At 35.0% G+C, this 24,607-nt stretch overlaps 1 protein-coding gene across 1 annotated transcript in view; it reads left to right on the top strand.

Annotated features, from left to right (window-relative positions):
* LOC134539430 (cathepsin O-like) overlaps positions 1–24,174 on the top strand; it is a 36,938-nt gene extending 12,764 nt beyond the window's left edge. The window contains exons 5-7 of the mRNA XM_063381463.1: positions 8,882–8,926; positions 10,054–10,322; positions 11,987–24,174. Of these exons, the coding sequence (XP_063237533.1) occupies positions 8,882–8,926; positions 10,054–10,322; positions 11,987–12,024 (352 nt within the window). The 3' untranslated portion in view covers positions 12,025–24,174. The remainder of the gene's footprint in view (positions 1–8,881; positions 8,927–10,053; positions 10,323–11,986) is intronic.
* Positions 24,175–24,607: the final 433 nt, after the last annotated feature.

Raw genomic sequence — 24,607 nt, 5'->3', positions numbered from 1 at the left:
GAAAAGTTTCTTGTTTTGATTCAGAGAGAAGAACCTCTAATACATGTGCTTTATGAAGATATGTGCGCACTTGTAAGAAGTTATTTAGGATGTTTTGTAAAAACTAACGAACTGGAAAAGAGATCATTTCAGGACGTTATATCATTGAAGTTTCCTTGTTCATAGATTGAATTCGACAGCACCGAACTAGAAGTTGGCTCTGAGACAAGGAAAGTTTAAGATAAGATGAAAGAAGAAACTCGGACAGTTCTTCTGTACTCGATGAGGAAATTCTACCATAAGGTTATGCAGCATGCCATCTCAAAACTACCATTGGGGAATCCAATAATACGAAATTCGTCTTGTCTCAATTTAAAGAACAGGCATGATCTTTTGTCTAGTTAAGCTATGGAAATTCTTGCAGAATCTGTACAGTTGGTTCCACGTGTGGATTTAGATGCTATTAGTGATGAATGGAAAATACTACAGTGTGAAAATATCCCAGAAGAGTGGCATGTTGAAGAGCAGAGTGGTGGAGAACATTCAAGTAAAAAGGAAGAATATTCTGAAAACATTAGAAGCACAAGAATAGATCACTGTTGTGGGAAAACTTTTTCTTTACCAAATTCACTTGGAGGAAAAAAATTTCCAGAATTAACAAGGCTGGTAAAATCAATACTCATTCTCCCCCATGGTAATGCTGATGTCGAGCGGGGATTTTCTGACACCAGTAATGTCCTCACTTCAAACAGATCGTGTCTGTCAGCTGCGGGTGTAAGTGGGCTTCAATCTACCAAAGATGGGCTGAGAAAATTAAAAAATCTTCCCCAAAAAGTTCCCATAACCAAGGATTTCATCAGAAAGGGCCAATTAGAATTGTGCCGGAAATTAGGCATTTCGTCACCTTTTTTAATTTTCCTATAATTAAAAAAAAATTTGGAAATATTATTTTTTTCATTTATCTGGTTGATAAGGGGGTGATTTACTCTTTGTTAGGCCAGTGTTCGCCACATGTTTAAACTTTGTGCCACTGGACGAAGCCCTTTCTCAGCGGGCCAATCTGATATTTTGCTGTCTTACGTGGATGTGGGCAGCCCGGTTGATTTTCTCTCGCCTGCAGTCACGTCCCGAGTTTGTAATTTTATTTCTCTTCATGACCAAAATTGCATAGAGCAGCTTCTGGGCTGCAAGCTGATACTTCTGAGAGGCCTGCTGAGAATAGCAAGTCTCGTCACGAATGGGGCTCCAGTGGCCCGGTGTTCCCAGCGGAGTGGCGTTTTCTGTCCAACCTCCCCTCCCCCCCTCCTTGTTAGTTCTGAGAAATCAAGCTAGGAGCAGTGACCTGACGGGAACTTAGCCAAGACGATGGCCTAATTCAAGGACATTCTCCCTGGTCTTACAGAGACGTCCCCAACATCTAGCGGCGAAAAAAGTAACCGCGGGCCTGGTCGCCAGCGTGCAGAGCTCACCCTCATGACACCTGGTGGCAAGTCAGCTCACCGCCTCAGTTAGTTCCCCTTTACGCCGCTAGAAAGCAGCGCCGCGGCGCCCTATGGCCATATGCTTCCTTCTCGCGGCCTGTAGAAGTCGATTGTTTGTTGCCTTCCTGTTACCGCCGGTAGAGAGCGCGCATGTCGTGTTGCTGTCACGCCCGCCTCGGGCACCTCCGCATGTTTTCGGCCCTGAGCCGAACCTTGCCCCCTTTTTTATTAGGGCTGAGCGCCCTATTTAATTAGAACCCTTCACCGCCATCGCCGGCACTTAGTTCTCCGACCTCGGCTACTGACCACGTCTTCCCGGCGTCCTCTGTGCTAAGAGGCGTATTCGTGTGCACAATAATGTAGTCAGCTTGCTTTGGGATGCGATCCCAGTGGTACAGTAGCCAGTCAGATGTAGTATTTAGAAGAAGTCATGTTTAGTTAAATTTTATTATTTTTTTTACTTTCCTAAAAATTTTAGTTTCTTCCGCGCATCCGCGAATTCTCGGTACGCGCCATGCTGATGTCGGCGCGAGACACCTCGCGAGCCCTTATTTCACACCCTTTTTGGTGAGTAATCCAGCCTTTTTATTTTCTTCCCCAAATTCCCGTTTGTTGGCCTTTCGCGCCGACTGTGTATGACTGTCTGGACACAGGTCTAATTCGTTTTGAATTTGACATGTGTTTCAGACAGGGTCAAAGTTTCGGGGGAGAGAAATTGCTCCCCGCATGATCTTCGGGACCTCCAGCTGATTTCCCCCTTTAGAAGAGTTTTCCTCTCGGTCCGACGTCATCCTGGGAAGACCCGGGTGATATGAGCTATATATTTTTGCTTGCATGGAAGGAACTAAATTCATTAACAAGATACCAGCGAGCAGTGCTTTAAGAACGTAATCATCAGAACATGTAAAATCAAGGAAACTAATATATATGTAACCGTTGGGAGAATCAAATTTTGGTGCTATACTTGAAATTTTGTTAATGTAATCATTTGTTTGTTAAGGTGTAATGTGTATTGTTTTAAATAATCTAGGGGCGCCCCCTTATCTTTGTTAATTACTAAGATTTTTATTATCATGTCGAAATAATGCTAAAACAAAACCTCTTAAAAATAAACCAGGAAAACCTTTAGACCAAATTATTGATATAGTGTATTTATTTATCATCTACCTTCTTCTACATAACGATCCACGAACTCCCAAGTTACTAGTGTGCAGGGAGTGTAAATTTTATCTTGTTCACCGCCTCGTGTCCCCTCTGGTAATTAATTTTAATTTTCTTAATATTTTGCCCAGCTGTTTCCAAGGTGTTTTTCATAAATTTAAAATAATATAATTTTTGGGCACGAGGGGCGTTACAGCAGACAGGTCGTATCAAGAGAGAATTGCTCAGGAAACATTAATGAAAGCTGAAAAATTAAAGAAGAAAGCTGAAGAAAAAGGAAAACAGAGTAAAGAACTTAAAGAGAAACGAAAAAGAGAACATGAATGTGAAGAAAAAACAATAAAAGCCAAAGAGAGCATACAAAAAGGAAAAAAAACCTACGGAAGAAACAGGAAGAAGTTTTGAGGACATAAAAAATTACACTAAAATAATGGAAGAAGCTAATACAAGGATAAGAAATGCCTTGCTTAATAATGATATGAAAGGAGCGAAGATAGGACAAACAATGCTAGAAGCAGCAATTAAGAAGGTGGAAGAAAGCAAGTCAAGCTTAAAAGGAATACGAGTTGAACAAAGAGAAGTGGAAAAGAACAAGCGAACATTACTGGAATATTTCTCAGTATCTTCCAAGGAAAAGAAGTTTAAAACAAGTTAAAATAAAATTAACTCGTGGCAAAACATTTTGTGGTTCAAATCTGGAAAGGGTCTTGCATTTTTTAGTAAGTAACTTGTTTTTATTGATATGTATATATTTTTTTAGATACAATGATAGTTTAATGAACATTGTATTGCAAAATTTACTTTTTGAATCTTCTTTTACAATGTTTTATTGTTTAATTCTGTCCCAGATTCGTAATATCTATTATTAAGTTTTCAGAAAAATACGTTTAAATATGGAACTTGTGTTAGGCTCATTATACTATAATGGTTTATATTTTACATCTAAATAACAGTTACATTAAACTATGGAAATTTTACTATAACAAATAAAGGCCATACCTCATCCAGGGTGAACTCAACTTCTTTGGAATGGTCTACAATAGGATAGGGTCTTAGGAGTATGGCTTTTATTGTTTTTGTGTTCTGGGTTTTGAGTCAAAGCTTTGTATGCCTTAGATTTTATTGCAGATTTAGGAACAGTAATTTTAACTTTTTTTTAAAATTGTGCAAGTCTAGGACTACTAATCAGTTTCCAATGATATTACTACCTACTAGATGTAATATTCTAATCATAACAGGTTCAGAAGTTGAGTTCAGCTTAACCGGCCATTTGGTTGGGGTTATTTAAAAAGTAATAAGTAATAATATACTTTATTTCCTGTAAAATCATAAAGATTTGTATTATGGCATTGCTAGAACTATATGCCGTTGAAAAATGATGCGAAAATAGGTCTCCTACTTTTTCCTACTTTTTGATAAAATAGTCCTACTTTTCCTACTTTTTGGGTTGGAAAAGTTGCTGGAAGCCCTGCTAGTAGTGGGAGGTCAGTCAGCCGGTGACTTCCGTGGAGGAAGGATCTATCGCCATTTTTTATTTTGGTCTCGGGTTCGAACCCAGGACTATAAGATGCAAGTATGATTTTTTATTAAAATTTAATTAAAGAATTTTTATAATTTTTTAAGAATTTTATTACTTAATTTTTTTAAATTTATTTCATAAAAATCGGATAGTAAAAACATACAATATGGTGGTCGTAACGAAAAGTGCAGCGCTATGGAGTGGGGCGTTTGATGTCAAGATGGCTGCCCTATTTGATTAAATTTACTAAATTATTTTTAATTTTAAATTTTTTCCGCGATTTTTCTAAGTTAAAAATTACGTAATTCCAAGATGGCGGCCGAAATTCAATATGGCGGAACGATTTTTTACTAAAATTTTTTTTATAATTTTTAAGACTTTTTCCGTTGAAATACGATACAAATTACAGATTTTCGAATTTTTGGGCGTAACGAAAAGTGCAACGGTAAATATCGAGGTCAAGGTCTAATTCCTGAAAGTGACTTACCAGTGGCTTGTCTTCAGGTCTCTTAGCCGCTTTTAGGAAGAGTCGAATTTTTGAATTTTTTAAAAATTAAATCGGGAAATTTTCTCTCGAAAATGGGAAATTGTCCCTCAAAAACGGGAATTTTCCCCTCAAAACGGGACCTTTTGAGGTTTTGAGGCTTTTTTGCGGAAATTTGACACCAAAATGACGTCAGAGCTGTCGGTCGGTGACCCCATCCTCAATCCTCGCCTCCACTCCTGCGCTCGGAGCCACATTATATACTACTCATTTCTTTTATTTAATTGGTTTGTTTTACTGTGTTACCTTGTTCTCCACCTTCCCCCAATCGATATGGTCATATGTTATCAAAATATTGTGTTTTCTGTGATTCTTTACGTGTACACAAAATTTCAAAACATTCTGATGGCAAAAATTAGATAACATTTGAATGGAAAGATTTTATTACGTTGTCCACACGTACATAACTAGTCCTATATAATTCAGATAAAGCTAATAAACTGCCATTTAAATAAAAATATATACACTTTACTGTAATTTTTGAATTTTAAGGGCATTACGCCCTAACATGGATTCAGTTTTAGGTATTTTATAATAGCAATTTAATTTATATATTTTGAATTATAATTGGGAAAAAAGATGAACCCCAGCCACATGTTCAACCATAACAGCACGACCTCAGAAACACTCTAAACCGGAAAGAATATATTTTTAAAATGTTCACAATATAGAGGCGTTACACTGCCTTCATTACCTGAGCAGATTTTCCACCTAAACCTTACCATTTGGATCAAAACATACAAGATATAAAAGTCACTATGTTTTAAAATTTTCAGAACTTTGTGTTTTTAACCCCACATCACAGTCGACCCTGGGGAAAATTCCCACCATGCTCCGGTCCTCATGAATAGAAAAAAAAAACTGGTAGATATGGTTGTCTGTAAAGTTGGTTTACGGACGATAATTAAAATTCATAACGTCGTAAGAAAACATTGATGAAGAAGAACAAATACATGAGATTATATCGCTAATCAAATGCTTAAAATGCAAGAATTAATTACTTTTTTCCGCAATTGTTGTTGTAATAAACAATGTAAACCACATTAACTTTTCACTTCACCTTATAAACAGTTGACAAAACAGTTCACGTGCAGGTTGTGTGCTGCCGCTGTCTCTCTTCTACTCGGACGCATCGGCCCGATGGAGTGGAAGAGAGATAGATGCGTCACAAGCCGCGCTCTCACTTGCACTCTCAGCTCAGGTGGAACGTGACACTTTTTCGTGCGTGCAGCCGGAGTTCATAGATTTATAAGATGTTATCACGTCACAAACGGTTTATTACCTGTAACTTCAAAATGGTGTTTTTTTTCTTTCCCATAAACCCAACCCCTACTTCTTATTTCTAAGGTCTTAAGTCATGAAAATATTGAATTGTCAACGGTAGCTACTTAAAACTTGTGAAAATTTTAATTTCTGTCAGAGACATACAGTTAGCGAAATTTGTGGTGGATTATTCTATTACATTGATGCATACAGGTAAAGCCAATAAAAGTGTGTTAAGAAGAATACATTTACAAAAATTGTTATATTTAGAGGATTTTACCACCTGATCACCGTTCACATTTTCCACCATAACGTCAACTCGGAAATAGCCTAGGGGGAGGTAAGAAGGGTGGTCAGCAGTTAAAAACACAATTCACCGATTTTCACCATTGCGGTGTGAGATGGTGCGTTGTCCCGGTGAAAAAAAAATTTTTGCAGCAAATATTGTTGTTTTCTGCAATTTACGCCTTCAGCTTAACAAGTTGTTTTGTCCAGTATGCTCCTTTCACGGTTTATATTTTTCCAATATAATCTATTAAATAGCTTTATATAGTCTATATCCTAGACAGTATTCACAGTCACTTTCCCACCCAAAAGAACAGCATTTGCCTTTTTTGGAGCTGATTCCCATTTGCAATCAACTATTTGGTGTCAATCTAGTTTGACCCCTTTACCGTAAAAAAAATAAATCCGAAACTTTTTTTATTTAGTGCTACAAACATTCCTCTATTTATAGTAAAAGGCGTACATAAGAAATTCCAACCAGTTTAGAAAAATTACCGTTGATATGAAAGTTTACAGTAGCTACCTGTTCTGTAAGGCGCCAGCGGACATTAATTGCTATTGTTTCTAAATCCGTGAGTGTGATTTTGAGTACTTTTCAATTAAGTATCTGACGTTTCATATTTTTTTACAACAACTTACATGAGTTGCAACATTTTTTTCTTCTCAAAATACGTAACGAATCTTAGACACTAACATCTGTGTATTTTCATAGGTATAGCATTTATTTTGCCATTTCTTTTTGTTGGAGAATTCAAACGTTGTACTATTTTGTAGTGTGGGAGGTAATCTTTCAAATGGATCCATACACTGTTAATTTTCATTGCTGAAAACTGTTGTTTACTTCTTGCATGAATTGTTTCAGTCGTTGAAGTCAATTCGTCGATCAATGCCGCGATAAATTGTGTCTTGAATATGGCTGGTTCTTCGAGGACTTTTAGTTGGAAACTATGCGACGAATTCCGCACGTCGTCGGGTACTTTGTGGAATGTATGTTCCGTCGGAGGTATCCCGATGAACGTGAACGATTTCGCGAAGAAACTGTACCCGCCTCCAACATAGGTGAGTTTAGAACGTTTAACATTTCATGTTGAATCCACTCCATTCATCCTAATGGCATGATATTGCACACCTGATCCTGTGGTACATGATACTTATTTATTTTTTAGCAGTGGTGAGGCGCATAACGCCAACGCTTTTTGCGTGATAGCGCGGAACCTGACGTAAAAATATAAAAATTACGTAATAATAATAAAAAATTACGTAGAAAATAATAAATTACGTAAAATATGAACTATAAAAAACATAAATTAGGTACAAAATAAATTACTTGCTACGTGCCTCCTCAAAGCAAAAAAAAAAAATCATGTACCACAGGATCAAATGCACAGGATCAAGTGCACAGGACCATTTTATGAGCTTTAAAATTATAAAAAAAAAACCGGACAATGCGATACAAATAGACGTAAACAAATAACATTGCGGCTACAGCAACAATGTTCAGGCTTTATAGTGTAAACAATAAACGGTAATTTATATGAAATGAGTAGGAATTTCGTATGTCCGCCTGTTGCTTTAAATAGAGAAATATTTGTAGCACCAAGTAAAATTGTTTTGGGATTTTTATTTTAGTATTAATTTTTTTTTTAAGGAAGAGAGACCAAACTAGAAAAATTTCCACTGTTTTGAATGTGCTTTTGTTTCCGTATTGTAATGGTGAATTCAATTTTCATCCAAGGTGATTAATCTGCGCAAAAACTATGTTTTATTGTGCCTCAACTGTGCCAGGTTATTACCCATAGCTCTTAATAAATGGTTTTTAACCCTATGACCCCCTCCACCTTTTAATTTTAAGGTTTTTAGTTATCAAAATCTCATATTGTCGCCAGCCCTTGGCAAGTGTGCAAATTTTAAGTTAATAAAATGCCTTTAATTTAATGAAAATAACGTCTAAATTATCTTATCCGTTACATTGATAGATACATACAGGTGAAGCTAATAAAAGCATGTGTAGAGTAAGCTCAATGATCGTAAGGTAGTTGAACGGCTCTTAGTGCGAAGGGTATAGGAGATCGAGACAAGGATAAGGTTCGAGTTTAAATTTGTATTTGTCTTATTTAGTCACAACTCTATCGTTAAACCAATCAAATTTCATGTTATAATTAAATTACAACTTTGTATATGTGTCATTAAACATTTAAACAATAAATATATATTTTTAAATCTCACTTCAAAATCATGTCTTGAAACAGGACTGAGTTTCTGATCTCTGGGCGTCTAGGGCCGTGTCTGCCCGACATAGTCGCTTTATGCACGTAATTGTGAGAGCGGTTTAAGTTTCAGTAGCTCCCTCGCAGTGTGAGAACTGACGTCGCCGATTGGCGGCTTATCTGCCGTGCTGGGATTAGGTGTCGCGAGGAGGCGGGGCGGAGCAAGATTGCGCGGGTGGGAGACGCCACCCGCCCCTCAAAACTTGGAGAGATGGTCGGTTGGACAAGTGGTCACTTGGACAAATGGTCCTTCGAACAATTGGAGCTTGGAGAAGTGGTTAGTTGGACAAGTGGACAGTTGGACAAATGGTGGGCCCCCGGGAAGTTTCACTTAAATATATCTCTTGCCGAAACATGATATCTGTATTGTTTGTGTTTGCAGGTCGGATACTGGAGTGCGCGTTGCCCCGAACTTCACCTGCAACTAGTAAGTAATGTATCGAATAAGTTACGTAATGCTCAAGTTACTTAGTTGAGTGAGTCGTCGATGTTGAGGAGTGTTCTCATCTCCTCTCAGCAACATTACCTTCATCTAATTGTTCCTTCATTGCAGTACCGTGTTTTATCGCATAATCGTTGCATATTTTATACTAAAATCAAGTTTGAAAATTAGAGTTACGAGTTTTATGCGAGAAAGCAATTTTGTTGAGGTATAGTTATTCATAAAAAAAAACAATTTGCATGGAAAGTAAATTTAATTAAAAAGTAGAGCATATAAATCACACCAAAAAATAGAAATTAATAAATCATGCAACAAAAATATATTTTGTTCAACTTTAAATAGAAAAACAAAAACTCTGACCTGAACGTGAGCCGGAATTAACGCATAACTATCGTCGTAGTACACACTAACCACAAAAGAGTGCACTAGACTGAGTGCACGCGTTACATGCAGTCAGCAAGATATCAATATCGATATTCGACTATGTGTGTGCACACACTATATGGGTATCGACAAAACCAAACATAAATGATGCAAACTAGCTCTGGTTACATTTTTATATGCGCTACATGCCGCCGATAAAGACGAAAAGATAAAGGTTTATAATGTTTGAAAATGCATTTTAAAGAAAAATTACACATCAGACGGATTTGTATTAGTGTCAATTGAATAAGTAAGCGGTAATATCTGAATGAATAATAGATTTTTAACTTTAAAATACATTGTTTTATACGGAAAAAAAGAAGTTTACAGGCAACATCTTGCATGGAAAAAAATTACATATATTTTATTGAGGAATTGGCGGGACCGTAACATTTGACCATATTAGATGGAAAATCGTATTGTGCAGGTACATCTCAAACAAGTTTTTTCTGCAATTGTAATTACTGTATTTCGCCATTTTTACCTACCAAACTGCCGATAGCTGTCGCACAGTGTTTTATCGTGTCGTGTTTAACTAACTACAAGAAGTGCTCGGAATTAAACAGTGGGACCCGAAACCTTCATATTATTTTTATACAATTTTTTATTTATTACTAATTTTGATGCCCTGAAATACTGATGCGATGATGGTGCGATGGAACGTGTAAGCCTGTGGGCGTGTGTGGCAGCATGGTGGGGGAGGAGGACGCCCTGGCACGGCTCCTGGCGCGGCACGGTCCCGTGGCGGTGGCGGTGAATGCTGCCAACTGGCAGAACTACCTGGGCGGCATCGTGCAGTTCCACTGCGACGGGGCTCTGCAGCTGATCAACCACGCCGTGCAGCTGGTGGGCTTCGACCGCACCGGACCCGTGCCCTTCTACATCGCCCGCAACTCGTGGGGCACGGACTTCGGGGACAAGGGCTACATCTACCTGTCCATGGGCGCCAACACGTGCGGTGAGAGCGCTCTTCACCTGATGTCTCCGTCTGTGTGTGCATAATGTACAAGTACATGTAAAATACAGCAAAACCCCAGAATTTTTACCTTTCATGGGGGTGGGGGGGGGGGGGGGAATGTATAAATGGGAAAAATCTAAATTGAGAGAAAAATTTAAAAACTTATTTAATTAACGTATATCTCATTTCCTGAGTTCATAAACATTACATTAAAAAAAAATTTAATGTCTTACTAGCCTACTTAATATACCATAAATGCACAAGGTTGCCCAAGATACATCACATTAAGAAACAAATAAATTTAAAATTATTGCTGGATAAATTAATTATTACTTGTGTTATAAGGTTGTACAAAAATTTTTTTTAAATGTTTTCTAAAGAAAATTTGCACATCAAACAAATATTTTTATTTTAATGTTTAATTTCAATTTAAGTTGACTATATAATTGGTACATAAAAAATTTTAGAAATAAAAATATTATTTTGTTTCAACTTATAATAAACTGACAACAAAAATGTGACCCAAATGCGAGACATATCGTACCGATAACTACCATAGAAAAAACTAATCACAAAGAGAGTGGGCTATAAAATATAGTTTATTGGGCTTGATACAGAGTGTATGTTGCGAATGCAATCGGGGCACTATTGATATTGATACTGTACTACATGCTTTCACTCTATACAGGCATCAACCTAACCAAACAACCAGCGCTGGCTACATTTTCATACGTGGCGACAGAACAGATAATTTAATATGTGTCTGAAAGAGAATTTACTCATCAGATAACTTGGTATTTAGGTTGATTAATTAAGTATACAGTAATTTCCTAGCAAATGATTAATTGCAAATGTTTGAAAAAAAAAAACATTTATATAAGAAACAAAGTTTTTGGGCTACTTCAACATGAGAAATAATAACATGCATCGAATATCTTATGGAAAAAACATGGGACCAAAACATTTTATCATGAAATAACAGAGTGATGATTATGCATTAAAATACATACGTTGATCCATACATAGGTCATATTAAATATATTTTTAAAAAGTGACAAATGAAATGGGTTTAATTATATTATCAAAATTATTTAGTTTTGGTTATAACTAAATTATTATGCCGACTGAGCGTAAATTCTTTTAACTATTAACTTTTTTCTTCTAACTATACTAAATCAACAAACTAATGATCGAACACGTCACACTTGACGGTATCAGCCGAACTTCAAGCCAGGTTATGCCGTTCAGCTCTTGTTAAACACAGACATGATGCCACGCCGGCGATGGTTGAGTTGGGAAACCTCTGAAAGTGACTTGACTTGCGTTGCATCGAGTATTTGTCACATTTTCACTTGTAGCATCTAGTGAGAGGCACATTTGTTGATACTTGATTAGTGAGTGGTTTAGTAATAGTTATGGGTCTCCCCCCCTCCAAAAAAAAATTGAATAACATAATACTTGTTACATTTGTATAATAGTATGCTGTAGTTAAACAGTATTCCTGCTCACAGGGTTTCAATGAAACTGTACTTGCAGTTGTATTAGAGTTTGAATCTGTGATGAGTGCTGCAGCTTACTTGGTTGGAAGCTATGTTCCAAGTTCGTAGATCACGTACTTAGTCGCTGGGAGTTGTGTCTGCACGGTTGGTAACGCTTGTTTGCAGGTGTGGGCACGGAAGTGGTCTCTTTGGATGTGCTGTGAGGACGGCCTTGAAGCATGCAGCAGGATATCAGAATTCATACTTCACTGCCTTTGAAGAAGCATCATATCTACTTAAAGTAGCCTCTGTGATAGTGGAAGGTTTTCTACCAACAGCTTTTGATATGTTTATTTTTATATTGAAACAGTAGGAATTTCAAAAGATGTTATGAGGCAAAGGAATTTTTTTTAAATAATAGCTTTTATGTGTTTTACTGTGATATTCAAAATATTCTTGCCATACTTTTTTAAATAATTCTTTTAACTATGTGGATGTATTGTAGTGGTGTTAATTAAGTTCATGTATATTTTAGGTAGTTTTAAATGAACACACTAGGGGGACATTTTTAAGGTGAATATGTAAAACCCTGTTAAGATGTTTTTCAAGGGACTGAATGCTAAAAACCTTAACAAGGAAAACTTATTAAAAGGGAAATACATAGTTAAAATTCAGATGCTACATAAAAACAAATTTTACTCGAATGACATTCTTTATTAACTCAAAAATTGCATTAACTTTTTATTATCATCAGAGCACTGGAAAAACTAGACAAGAAGATCAGTAAACTGAGTTATTTAAACTGAATTTAATTAACACAATTAAAAAAAAAAATTATCAAAACAACACTAGCAAAAAAAAGTAATATTTACTGTCTTGAAAAATACTAGGTAACGTGTTTTATTTAACACATTTTCAGACTGACGCGTAACAAAATTGTCCAGTTCCCACAAGCTCTTCCTCACACTATCTGGAACGTTTGGTGTATACCAACCTTCATTTTTTTACACTTTGACAAAACACTAGTAGCCAAAAGTTGGTCCCGCTTCATCATGATTCCATTAAAAGTAGATGGTGGCATCCCAATTTTTTTTGCCATACTCACTGTTGGTATCAAAGAATTCGCATCAACTTCTGATATTATTTTCAGTTTTCCTTCAAACGATAACTCTTTCCGTTTAATGGGTCCTCCACTATTTGTAAATGCCATAATGTACTGTTTATCACAACTCTAAACATTTATTATGCTTGATAACTTTAAAATCACCCCTAAAAAGATTGTAAACTAAAACCCTTATATGCAGGTTATCAATTATTGTTTACTGAGCATGATACAAAGTGCGAGCACTGCTTGCAAAAAAATGCAAATGGCTGGTGGTAATCTGTTTTGCTGTGTCGTCACGTGGGAAAATGGAACAGCCTCTCAGTCTACACGACGGGGCATGCTGCAAAGGTTTTAACGGTCATGTGCAGTACAAATTATTTAGTTATAGTTTGGAAACACATAAATTAAAAAAAATTACAATAAAAAGAGTTTAAACTTTAAAAGTTTAAAGATGAAAATGATTATTTTCTACAAATGCTGAACTTTATATGCAGGAGGCAGCTATTAACGCAAACGTTATGAATGGGAATAAATAACATAGGGATATATGGAAGAGATCAATGGAATAATTTTTTGAACTTAATTAGCAGGAAAACTTATTATGTGAGAGTGTCTTAAGCTAGTATTAATTAGGTTGTATGGTTAATGATTAGCATGTTTTTAGAGATTTAAGATGTTTTTGTTGTTTTTTATGTATTTTTTGATAATGTTATGTATGTGTAGTGCTTTCACATAAATTGAGGTTATTTTTGTGCAGTAATGGCCATTGTAAAGTTCGGCAGTAACTCTGCTGTGTTCAAGGTTGATAATATCTGGAGATGTAAATATGGGAAGGGTAGATAAATAGGCAACTATGCTGGATTTTGAATGTGAACAAATGTTGTGATCTCAAACCGCTGATGGTTGTGGTAGGGGCTCTGTCCGGGGAAAAGTCAATGATTCTCAAAATTTGTTGGGAAAACTCAGTAGTCTCATAGAAAATGCCAACACTTGCACAGAAATTTGAAACAAAAATGAAGTTTAGTTGCAGTTTTTTGATGCTTAGATACTCTCGTCAATACATTTATGTAATATTGGTTTATGTACATATTTTTTAATTGTCTTACCATGAATTATTGAATCAGTCGATCAACTTAATTGTACTTGATACAGCAAAACCACTTATTTACACTTTTGAGGGGGAGCATAAAAAAAAGTATACAGTAGAATACCGGTACAACGTACCTCATTATAAAGTATATTTCACTTTAACGTATTTTTTTTAAGTCCCCGCCAAAAATCGTATCTTCACCATGCAAAATGGTTTCAGTTTAAAGTATCATATTTTCACTATAACGTATAAATTCTACTCGTAGCGTGGCATTACTACACCAAAATTTACTTAAACTGGTAAATAAATTTCCAGCTAAATGATTAATGTTGTAGAACAAACATACACAAATACCACCACAACGTATTATCTAACCTCTAAACCCTGAAAACAAAGTTACAAACAGTTGCGCGCACTACCATAGATTATACCATACGTAGTATGCGACGTGAGCAACACAACACCATTCGATACATCGAAACATGGAATTTTGAGAGTAGTATTAATTATTTAGACAATAGTGTTATGCTACGCTAATATACTGTTTGACGTCTGTGCCGGGATATTTTATTGTTATTGTTGAGTTTATTTTCAGGTTACGTTATTTAGACACCGCATTGTATTTGTGCTGCAAAATGAGATAAATGGAGATAAAAAGAAACGAAAGCAATTCACGCTTAAGGAAAAAGTGGAAATACTCAGAGAACTAGACAAAGGAAAAAAGCAAGTCGCAGTTGCGAAGACATAATATGATATAGAACATTTAGTTCAACAGAGCATCATTCAAGCTCAAAAACAAACTGAAATAACACATTTTTTAAAAGTAACTAAACTTAAATTATACATACACACCAATGTTTAAACTGAAGTCAGATGTTGGCTAAAAAATAATGTATCTTACAATATCGCTATTTTTGTATTTTTTAATTTTTTTTTTTTCTCTTTGTAAAGATGATATGTATGTTTCAGTACTAAGTACAAAAACTTGAGGTCCCTGTAAGTACTTAGTACTGAGATTCCACTGTAAATTAACACCCTTCTGATACAATAGTATCTCATTTCCTATATGTATTCCTTCTTCAGGGAATACTTTAACTTTACATAAAAATTTTTACTAGCCTATTAATCTATCATCAGTACTAAAGCCATGCCCAAAATACATCAAATAAAAAAAAAATTATCATTGAATAAAAAGTACAAACAAATATGAGGTTTTTAAAAATACAAAAAAAAATTGCACATCAAACAAAAATTCTTATTTTGCATATAATCTCAATTTAAGTTAATACCATATAAATAGTAAATAAATAAATATACAATACAAAAATAACTGATGACCATGACCCGAATACAAGACAGAACTACTTAGCTTGCCAATAACTTTCATCACAGTACACACTAACTACGAAATAGTGCGGGCTATCAAATATTGTTTACTCTGCATGATACAGAGTGCATGTGCTGAATGCAATCGGTGAGCTATCAGTATCGATACTCTGTTAAGTGCTGGCACTCTCTACTGGCATCAACCTAACCAAACAACCAGTGCTGGCTACATTTTCATATGCTCTACACGCGGTGATGGAACAGATGATTTAAAACATTAAATTAAAAATATTAAATGTGCATTTTTTTTAAAGTTTCAATTGTATTTGGTTTTGTGTGTTGAGAAATGCTCATTTAATGTTTTAGGCAAGCCCGCTTTATTGCTGCAGCTATTACCAATAAGTGTTAATGTAATGTGGACGTATCTCTGCAAAGTTTGATCATGGAGTTGTATTGTCATAACCGTGATGTTGTGCAGCACATGTTGCTTTTTGCCAGCTGCAGACTGGCAGCTTGGCAACAGCAATGGAACAGATACAAAGTTTTTAGTTGAGGGCGAGTCTACAGCGCTGATAGTTGAAGAATGTTGTGAACTTCTGTTGAAGCAGGTTAGTTAATTTTGAAGTTTAAATAAATAACCTGTATTTATTGTGAAAGCTGCTTAGAATTGTTTGCTAGCCACTGTCCTTGTAGCATTACGTGGCTATTGTATTGAATGTAAACATTGTGATGGGAATGGATTGTTGATCTTGTTACACTGTATTCACCCGCGACCACTAGCTCACTCAGTTGCTGAGAAAAAAGTCAAAAACGGAAATGCTGGTGATATTTGAATGCTGTAGTTTATTTATTTCTGAATATATACAATCCCGTGTATAGATAGAGCATTGAATTGTTTTTCCTTATTCAATTAATCTTGCACATGTTTATTTCCAAGTGGTTTTTAAACCTTCAAACACAAAACCATGCCAGTACATGTGTGCTGCTTCACTAGACGTATCAAGTGAGCGTTCTGTTTTTGAGGCCTGCCACTGGGAACGGTTAATTATTTCCCTTTGAGAAAATTAAAAGCGCGTGGGATATTGTTCTGGATTTTAGGTGTTTGTAATGATGCTTTTTTTTTTTTTATATATATATTTAAGATTTGTTTCTACCTACCCACGGCTTATAGCCTGGGATGGTAGGCTCAATACAAAAACACTGGCTACAGATAGAAAAAAAAATTTACATTTTTTTTTACTCTAAAAAAATTTGTAAATCAAATATGCTATAGTAATATTTTTTCTATATTTATTTTACTATCTGATAAAGGAAAGTCACTTCCATTCTTATTGATAATTCTGTATAAATTTTTATTAGTTTTGGTTAGTGTACATATTAAAGGTTTCTGATGACTGTTGAATAAAGATATTCAAATCCAGTACTATCCAGAAGATAGTTACAGTTAATTGTATTTTTGTAGCAAGTATGTTCATTTATGCATCTAATATTTCTCTTAATGATAGAGATCAAAGTAGGGAGTGCAGATCTACATTTTGGTTAACATTCCTATTTAGGTCTATAATTTTGATCAATATGTTTAGTACTTTAATTTGTCACTATCTGTTTTATAAATGTCATTTCAAATTAAGTGCCATATTCAAGTGTAGATCTAACCAAAGCTAAGTATTGAATCTAGTTCAATGCATTAAATTTTTTTCAGAGTGATCATTTTATTAGCATTTGAACTAAATTTCTAATTTCTTAGTTTATTATATTCAAATACAATGGGATGATATTTTCTGGAGAAAGTTATGGTCGTGGTTTTTCCATAATTGATGTCAACATGATTAATATTACACCACTCAAAAACAGAAGAAATGTCGCTTTGAAATAGGTAAGTAACAGCTGTATAATGCATTAATTTTCTATATATTTTTAGGTCTTCAGCATATAGACAACCAACAGAATAATTTATTAAGTTATATCATCAGAAAAAATGTTAGAGAGAAGAGGGGATAAGTTACCCCCTTGAGAAACTCCAGAGTTTGCGACATATAATTCGGATTTAGAATTTCTAACTGAAACAAATAAATTCCTATCTTTCAAATAACTACTAAACCATTTTTCATTCACTTCTATTATAAGATAATTTTTTTTAGTAATATTTGATGGTTTACTGTGTTGAAACCATTTGGCCTTGTGTTATCACTTCATAATGAATTGGATTGATAAAAGTAATAAGATTAGTAGTAGTTTTGCCAATTCTGAAACCATGTTGACTATCAAAAAAGTATTTTTTTTTAATGTTGAAATCAAGGTTCTTAAATATTACCTTTCTTATGCATAGGAATGACCTTGACTATTTCACATTTATTAGGGTAAACTCCACTGTCAATACTACTGTCGAAGATAAACTTAAGGATCGGAGCAAGAGCCGGAGAGCAAACCATGTGGACCTGTCAAGGATTTGACTCCCCAAGTACAAGACTTTGTACTAGTAGACATGGGAATGAAATAATCATTACTATTGCATATTACATGATTGTGGTTGTTAGTAGGAGATACATACACACTAGAAAAATAGTTTGTAAAACATTTTTCAATACATGTTAGATCACTGGTAACTGTTATTGTGGACCTTAAGAGAGAATTGCTGATCAAGTCCTCTTGTAATTTTTACGTTGCACCATAATGTTTTAGGATTGTCTTTAATTTTGTAATTTTGATGTCAAAATTTTGTATCTTGTGAAATGAACGAATTTGCCTCTTTATGACATTGGAAAACAAAGTATAATAATGATTCGTGTTTCTTTTGTATAATTTATAAAAAAGGTTTTTTTTATTTTAATGTTTGTATAAGTTGCTTAGAGTACCAGTACGGGTAGCTTGATGTAGTTTTCACAGTAACTGGGATGTAACTCGTGGAAATGTATTTGTGAGGTTTTAACTTTTATCCAGAAAGCATCAATCCCTGAATGATTAATATCATGAGTTGGTTAAGCCGATTAAAATTTGTGTTTATTGACAGCATTCAGTACACCACCACTTCTTTCCTTAATTGTTAGGGCTGGGTCTCTGTTCTGAAAATATGGTATTTATTATCAAAGTAATGAGAGTTAATACCATTGATATTGAACCATGTTTCGATAAGAGAAATTTTATTAAAATCTGTAGCTGCTAAATTATTACAAAATTCAAATGCTTATTTTCATAAAATATTTCCCACTCACACATATTCTGCATGAATGAAATGGTTATTACGATGATCCTCCAAGTACCAGGTTGGTAGGTGGGTCGTTGGGAGTTTGAGCAGTTTTGACGATTAATTCTTGATCCTCGGGGTGGTTCATGACAGTGTTCATGGATATTTTCTCCGGTTGCAACTTTCCATAGAAGGCAGCCACTCTGCCAGAAAACGATGTTGTGGATCCTATCAAAATCTTCTTTGAATACCAAGATGTGAAAAGAAGAATAGGTGTTATATTTAGACCGTAGTTAAACTGCAGTCAAGTTTAACAACTGTAAGTTGCGAGAGATTAAATTCACTGTTGATGCAGTGAACTACTACCGTGGGATCGAATTGGGTTACAAACAGGACCTTCGATTTTTTTGTATGCCAGTTTAGAAATCTTTTGTAATGAGGAGGATTCCTAATACCAACTTGCATGTGTGAATATTGTATCGTTTTAGGCAGGATCAAAAGTAGTTTAGCGGCATATTCAACCGGCATATTCAACCGGCGAGGTGACAGAGGTGTCAACATTTTCGTCTGTTCACCTTTCTTGTGTCCTGTATATTTACTGGTAGTTTGACTAAGATTTTTTTGGTTCTTTTGATTTGACTCATTTCATCTTTAATTATGAAATTTTTTTCCTGGAATCATATCATACTTCTACTTTTAAGATTGTATATTTTTGTACCTTATATATTTACAGGATCGATTAATTCAATTAGCTTGCTCATTTTCATATACAAATGTGCAGTAACTGATGCAAATTATTTTCCTTTTAATAACATCTTCAGAGCAGAGTTTTTGCTTTTGATCATATCTGCATCAGACACAAGTTTAAGTGTTAGTAGTCCTTGATCTCTTGGGGCATAGAAAACACCAAGAAATCTTGACAGTTGTCAATGGAAGAGTTAATAATAACTATCATTCACATACATAAAGATTAGATCCCGTCACTCTAACTTCGGCCGCGACTTAAATATACTGCTGTATGATGCTGATGCATAATGAAAACAGGACAAAGCAAAGAAAGCAAACAGTACAGTAAAGTTCTGTTAAAATGTTCTTAAGATACTTAGAAATGTATACTTATTAACAGGGTAAAATGGTTTACATTAACTGGTCAAGTGAAAAATTGATAAACTTATTGTGCAGGAAGTTTTCTGAAAAATAATTATCTCTCGAGAGATTTATTGTTTTACCTTGCGTTCTGTGGTGTCATGATGTAGCGTGACCTGGCAGCATCTCTGGTACTGTAACTTGTTTGTCAAATTGATAAGGTAGACAAGGCACCACACTTTAACTTCACCTCATAAAATAAGTCAATAAATAAATAAACAACATGAGATGCATTTCTCGACACAACATTACACATGAAACTGTTTTCAGCCGTATATGGTTGACATTTAAGTGTACGCAACTAGTTTGTGGGTGAATACAGTTACTTCATATTATATATTTTATATATCATCGCTTAAGAAACAACCCTGCCTATGTGAATATTTTTCAGGAGAGCGTAATAACTTTATGCACCATGCAGGAACTGAATGATAGCTGGTGTTAGAAAAAAGACCATAGCAGCACATTCTGTTGGATTTTTGGCGACTTCACTTTCTGAGAAGACACTAAATGCTTGTGTCTCCATGGAGAGACATGAGACTAATTTTAAAACAATGTCACTTTGGTAGTGTTGTTTATTAAACAATGATATTTTATTCAGCTTATCATATAATGACTTAATTGACTGTACGTATTTTAGTTCTACGATATTATTACTTTAATGGGAAAAAATATAAAAAAATTTAATATTAGGTAGATGTTAGTTGTTTTATTGATTCATGTGAAACTGGACAGGAACTGTGGTTCTTTAATGCTGAGTGGATGTTTCATGTTTGTGTGAGTTACGTTGTGCCTACAATTTACAACAGAGGGTGTGGAGTCAGCGTCTTTGTTCATTTGTATCGCCTTATTTTTTTCCAATGTTTAAGTCTGATTAAAACATGTAAAGGTTCAAATGGTTGTACTTGAGCAGATGGCTTGTGAGCTGAATACGTGTTACTGGAAGAGGGGAAACTTCAATCAAACATGTGTTCCTGTATGTTTGTTCTATTATTGCCTTATGTGCAACGAGAAACATTACGTATAGATACAATTCTGACAGTTACTATTTTGTCTTTCTTCTAGCCATATTTCAATACTGAAAGTTTTTTTTTTTTTTTTTTACTTATTACTAGATGTGTACCAACATCAAATTCCAATTCCAACTAAGGGAAAAGTTTGTTTACACACTAAATTCTACATTAAGAAGTGCTGTAAAATAATTATTTTCTCAGTTATTTATTTAATACCAAGGAAAAAGATGGAGCAATTCATAAATTGTCTGTGAAAATGTTGAGAGTAATTGATTAAATATAAGCACATCGTATACTTAAAATTTCATTATTTAAATTATTTTAAGATAATTGTATTATTTTTTGGTACAAGTCACCAAATGAAATTTTTTTTAATTACTTGTTCTTACTAAGATGATTTACTTCCTGTAGTTCATTAAGTTGTCAGTTTATCGGTGGCTTGTATTTGACTATGTACGAAAACCTATTTTGTTCTCATGCAATATCTATTTACACTGTGTAGTCAAAGACACAGGGTATCTATATTTGCTGTAGCCATTATCAATTAGTTCCTGTGTTTTGATGTGTAAACATCTCAGCTCTCAGTCTATGGCATTTGGTAGGAGTAATTTCATGAAATTGGAATGGAAATGTGTCACAAATATGGCGAACCAATGTGTAGCAACATAGAACAATGTATATTTATATAATCATTTTCGTAAACATTAGGGTACATGCCAAATATATTGGTGTGCCAGATGAAACTTAATTAATAGTAAAACTACACGGAAATATATGTGGTAAATTTAATAATACCTAATACCTAAGAAATGTGGCATTACAATGATAATAATACATATTCTCCTTCTAAATTCTCTATAGGCTGGGTAACACAGCGGTAGAGCGTGCACTTAGTAATTTCAAGGGGGTGGTTCAAAGTTCGCAACTTAAATTTTGTTAATAGCATAATAATAATAATAATAATAATGTTGAATCAGCTCAGTAAGGTTAATGTTTGTTTGTAGGAAGTATGAACATACGTATTTCAGTAATTTAAGCAAAACATTCTATTAAAAACATATACTTAGTGCTATAATATGTGTTTTAAATTTTCCAGGTTAATATTTTAGTAATGTATGGAAGTATATCTTCTAAAGTGTGCAGAAACTTTATAGTATTAACTTTTTTAGTTAATTTTAACAATGTGGTCAATATTTGAATAAAATTCCCTGTCAAAACTCAAGTCCAAAGCGGGGGTTATATCAGAGCAGTTTCTTATAGTTTAAAATTTCCTGATGTTTCGTGCTGCTAATTGCTATCTGCGTTGGATGGGGGCAAGGAGCGTTTCCGATTCAGGCAGCGAATCCTAGCGGCAAGCCAGAAAGTGAGTGTGTAATTCGAGCCCAAAAATTATTGTTTTTGAAAGGAAATTATTTAATTTATCAAGCTTGGCATTAGTTTAAAAAATTCTACTGTAATTTTTTTTTGTCAGAGTTTTGATTATAAGTTTATTTGCAGCGTGAAGAACGTGAGAACACATGAGTTTGCTCGTTACTGAGGTAAGATGTTTACACATCACTGGCGAAAACTGAGACGCTCGCTTTCAAGGTGCAAGCAACAACAAGTTGCCACAATGTGTTGGGAAAGTGTGAGAATTCAGGTGAATGTGTTTATACTGGGGTGGTTTGCCAGCTGACAGTGAAGATGAACACGTATCGGGATCAACCTGGATGCGTGTCAACTCTGAGCAGGGCCGCCGAGAGCCCTTCCCGGTACATACTTACTGTACAACGTTTTTAACCCCACAATTAAATCAAAAAGTCGGAATCTCATAAATGCCATTACTTGTAAGGTTTCCTGTGAATTCTATGAACAATAGACTAGTAATTTCCATCCCGTTGTCAGGATAAACCAGAGAATCAAAAATAATCCCGAAACTCAATTGGCAAAAGCATGTGGTTGTTAGTTACGCTTAGCTGTGCCCCTGGCCTCTACAAATGCAACTGCATGATCACCACTTCTTAGGGCTGAAAACAACCCTTCAGTACATTGCACAAGCTCACGTGTGACAGGTCGTTAAGTTAACACTTGACGTGGTTACTTGTGTAATGTAATGCAAGATTAATCTAAGCCCTGAGAAGTAGACTCGAACATCAAATCGAATTGTGAATATTGTTCTCGGTAAAGGTATAAAATACAGGATTAAAGTAAAGAACAATAATGATTTAACATTTGCAATGTTGGAACTGATTAAGTGATAAACCAATTGGGCCATAAATATAACACCATTTAATAAATATTATAAAACAACAATGAATAAAATTAATATAGAGCATTCATAAAAGCAAAAGGAGTGCCACTTTTTGATAATTTAAAGTAATCAACTTTATTCATGCAACACAAAAAAAACTAAATGAATAGCAAATTTTCTGGCAAAGTCGAATCAATTACTTAGAGCTTTGATTGATTTGCTTCACTCAGACACTACTAAGAAGTGTGGAGTTTGTAGAGCCAAGGGCAGCTACACATAACAACCATCTGCTCTGGCGAAGGCATGTCCTCCGTAAAAGTTCTCTTCCGTACACAAAATTCAGATGTGTGTGTATCCTACTGAAACTTGAGATGTGTGCAAGCAGTGTTTAGTTTTTGTGCGGTTTATTTTCCTAGTCATAACAGGTTTTATATTTTCATTTACTTTTTGAAAACCGATATAAAATATAAACGTAACAAGCTAGCAATATGTAGTTCAGTTTCACGTAGTGCAATGTTGGCGTAACAACGGCAGTTCTGAGAATATTGCATTCGACAGTAACTTGGACAGTGTTCATTGTGCGGTAAGGAAGTTGCGACATACTTGCAAACAATCGGGCGCTTCACCCACACGAGGCTGTCCGGCGATAAGTGGCGGGTGCCGGGATGATCTTGTGTCGTGGTCAGGGGCGTAGCCAGGTTTTTTTTTTTTTAGGGGTTCAAAACCCCCCCCCCCCCCTCCACCTTAGCACCAAATCTTTAATTAATTTCTTATTAATCACTCAAACAAATTTCATATTAAAATTAATAAAATTTTTACCATTACAATATTTAAATTTAAGTACTGAAAACTGCTATAATAGCATTATTTTACACCTTAAAATCCAAATTTTCCTGGGGAGGACCCCCGGACTCCCCGCTTTAATGGGGGGGGGGGGGGGGCATGCTTCTTAACACCCCCCATACACAAATCCTGGCTACGCCACTGGTCGTGGTACAGATGTAATGGACAGTGCACTCTAGCTGTTATTCCTCTGTTCTGGGACCACTGGCGTAAATGCTTTGATGTGTGACGGAACGCAGGAAGCATGTGTAGTAAATGGCCATGGTGCTGTACTAACATTGCTACTTAATATTTTTTGGTTTTGCAACCCAATTTCAAACTTAATACTAAATATATTTTTAATACTTGTATTATATTATCTTTAATAACATTTTTGTAGGATGATTTTGTATGGTCAAAAACATTTTGTGGTTAAAATAAATGTTTTATAGCAACAATTTCTGTTTTAATTTTATTGAATGTGAGTGCTACCATAATTTTTAGTATTTATTTACACTACCACAATGGATTTGTTTACACTTATATCACAAATAGTAGAAAAATTAGTGGCCATATTCTTAGTCCAGTGTGACAGAATACCAACACTACTGGTATATACTTTTAGGTAGATTTTGAAGAAATAATACCTATTGTAGCTGTTGCCATTGTGTGACTTTTGTAAATTTTTATATAGTTTTTCGTTTCATGGTCCGCAGAACCCAAAACCATTATCAACATACTTAGGAACATGATAACTGCCTTAAATTTTCACAAATAAATTCCAAATTTATACATAAAATATAATTGTGAAAAATCTCGGTCGAGTTTATTAATGGGCAATAGACCAAAGGGGTAGAAATAGAAGTTTTTTAAAAAAAAACCACCGAAAAA

The sequence above is a fragment of the Bacillus rossius genome, chromosome 15, assembly GCF_032445375.1.
Source record: "Bacillus rossius redtenbacheri isolate Brsri chromosome 15, Brsri_v3, whole genome shotgun sequence".
Classification (NCBI taxonomy): Eukaryota; Metazoa; Arthropoda; class Insecta; order Phasmatodea; family Bacillidae; genus Bacillus; species Bacillus rossius.
This window is presented reverse-complemented; position numbering and strand designations above follow the sequence as displayed.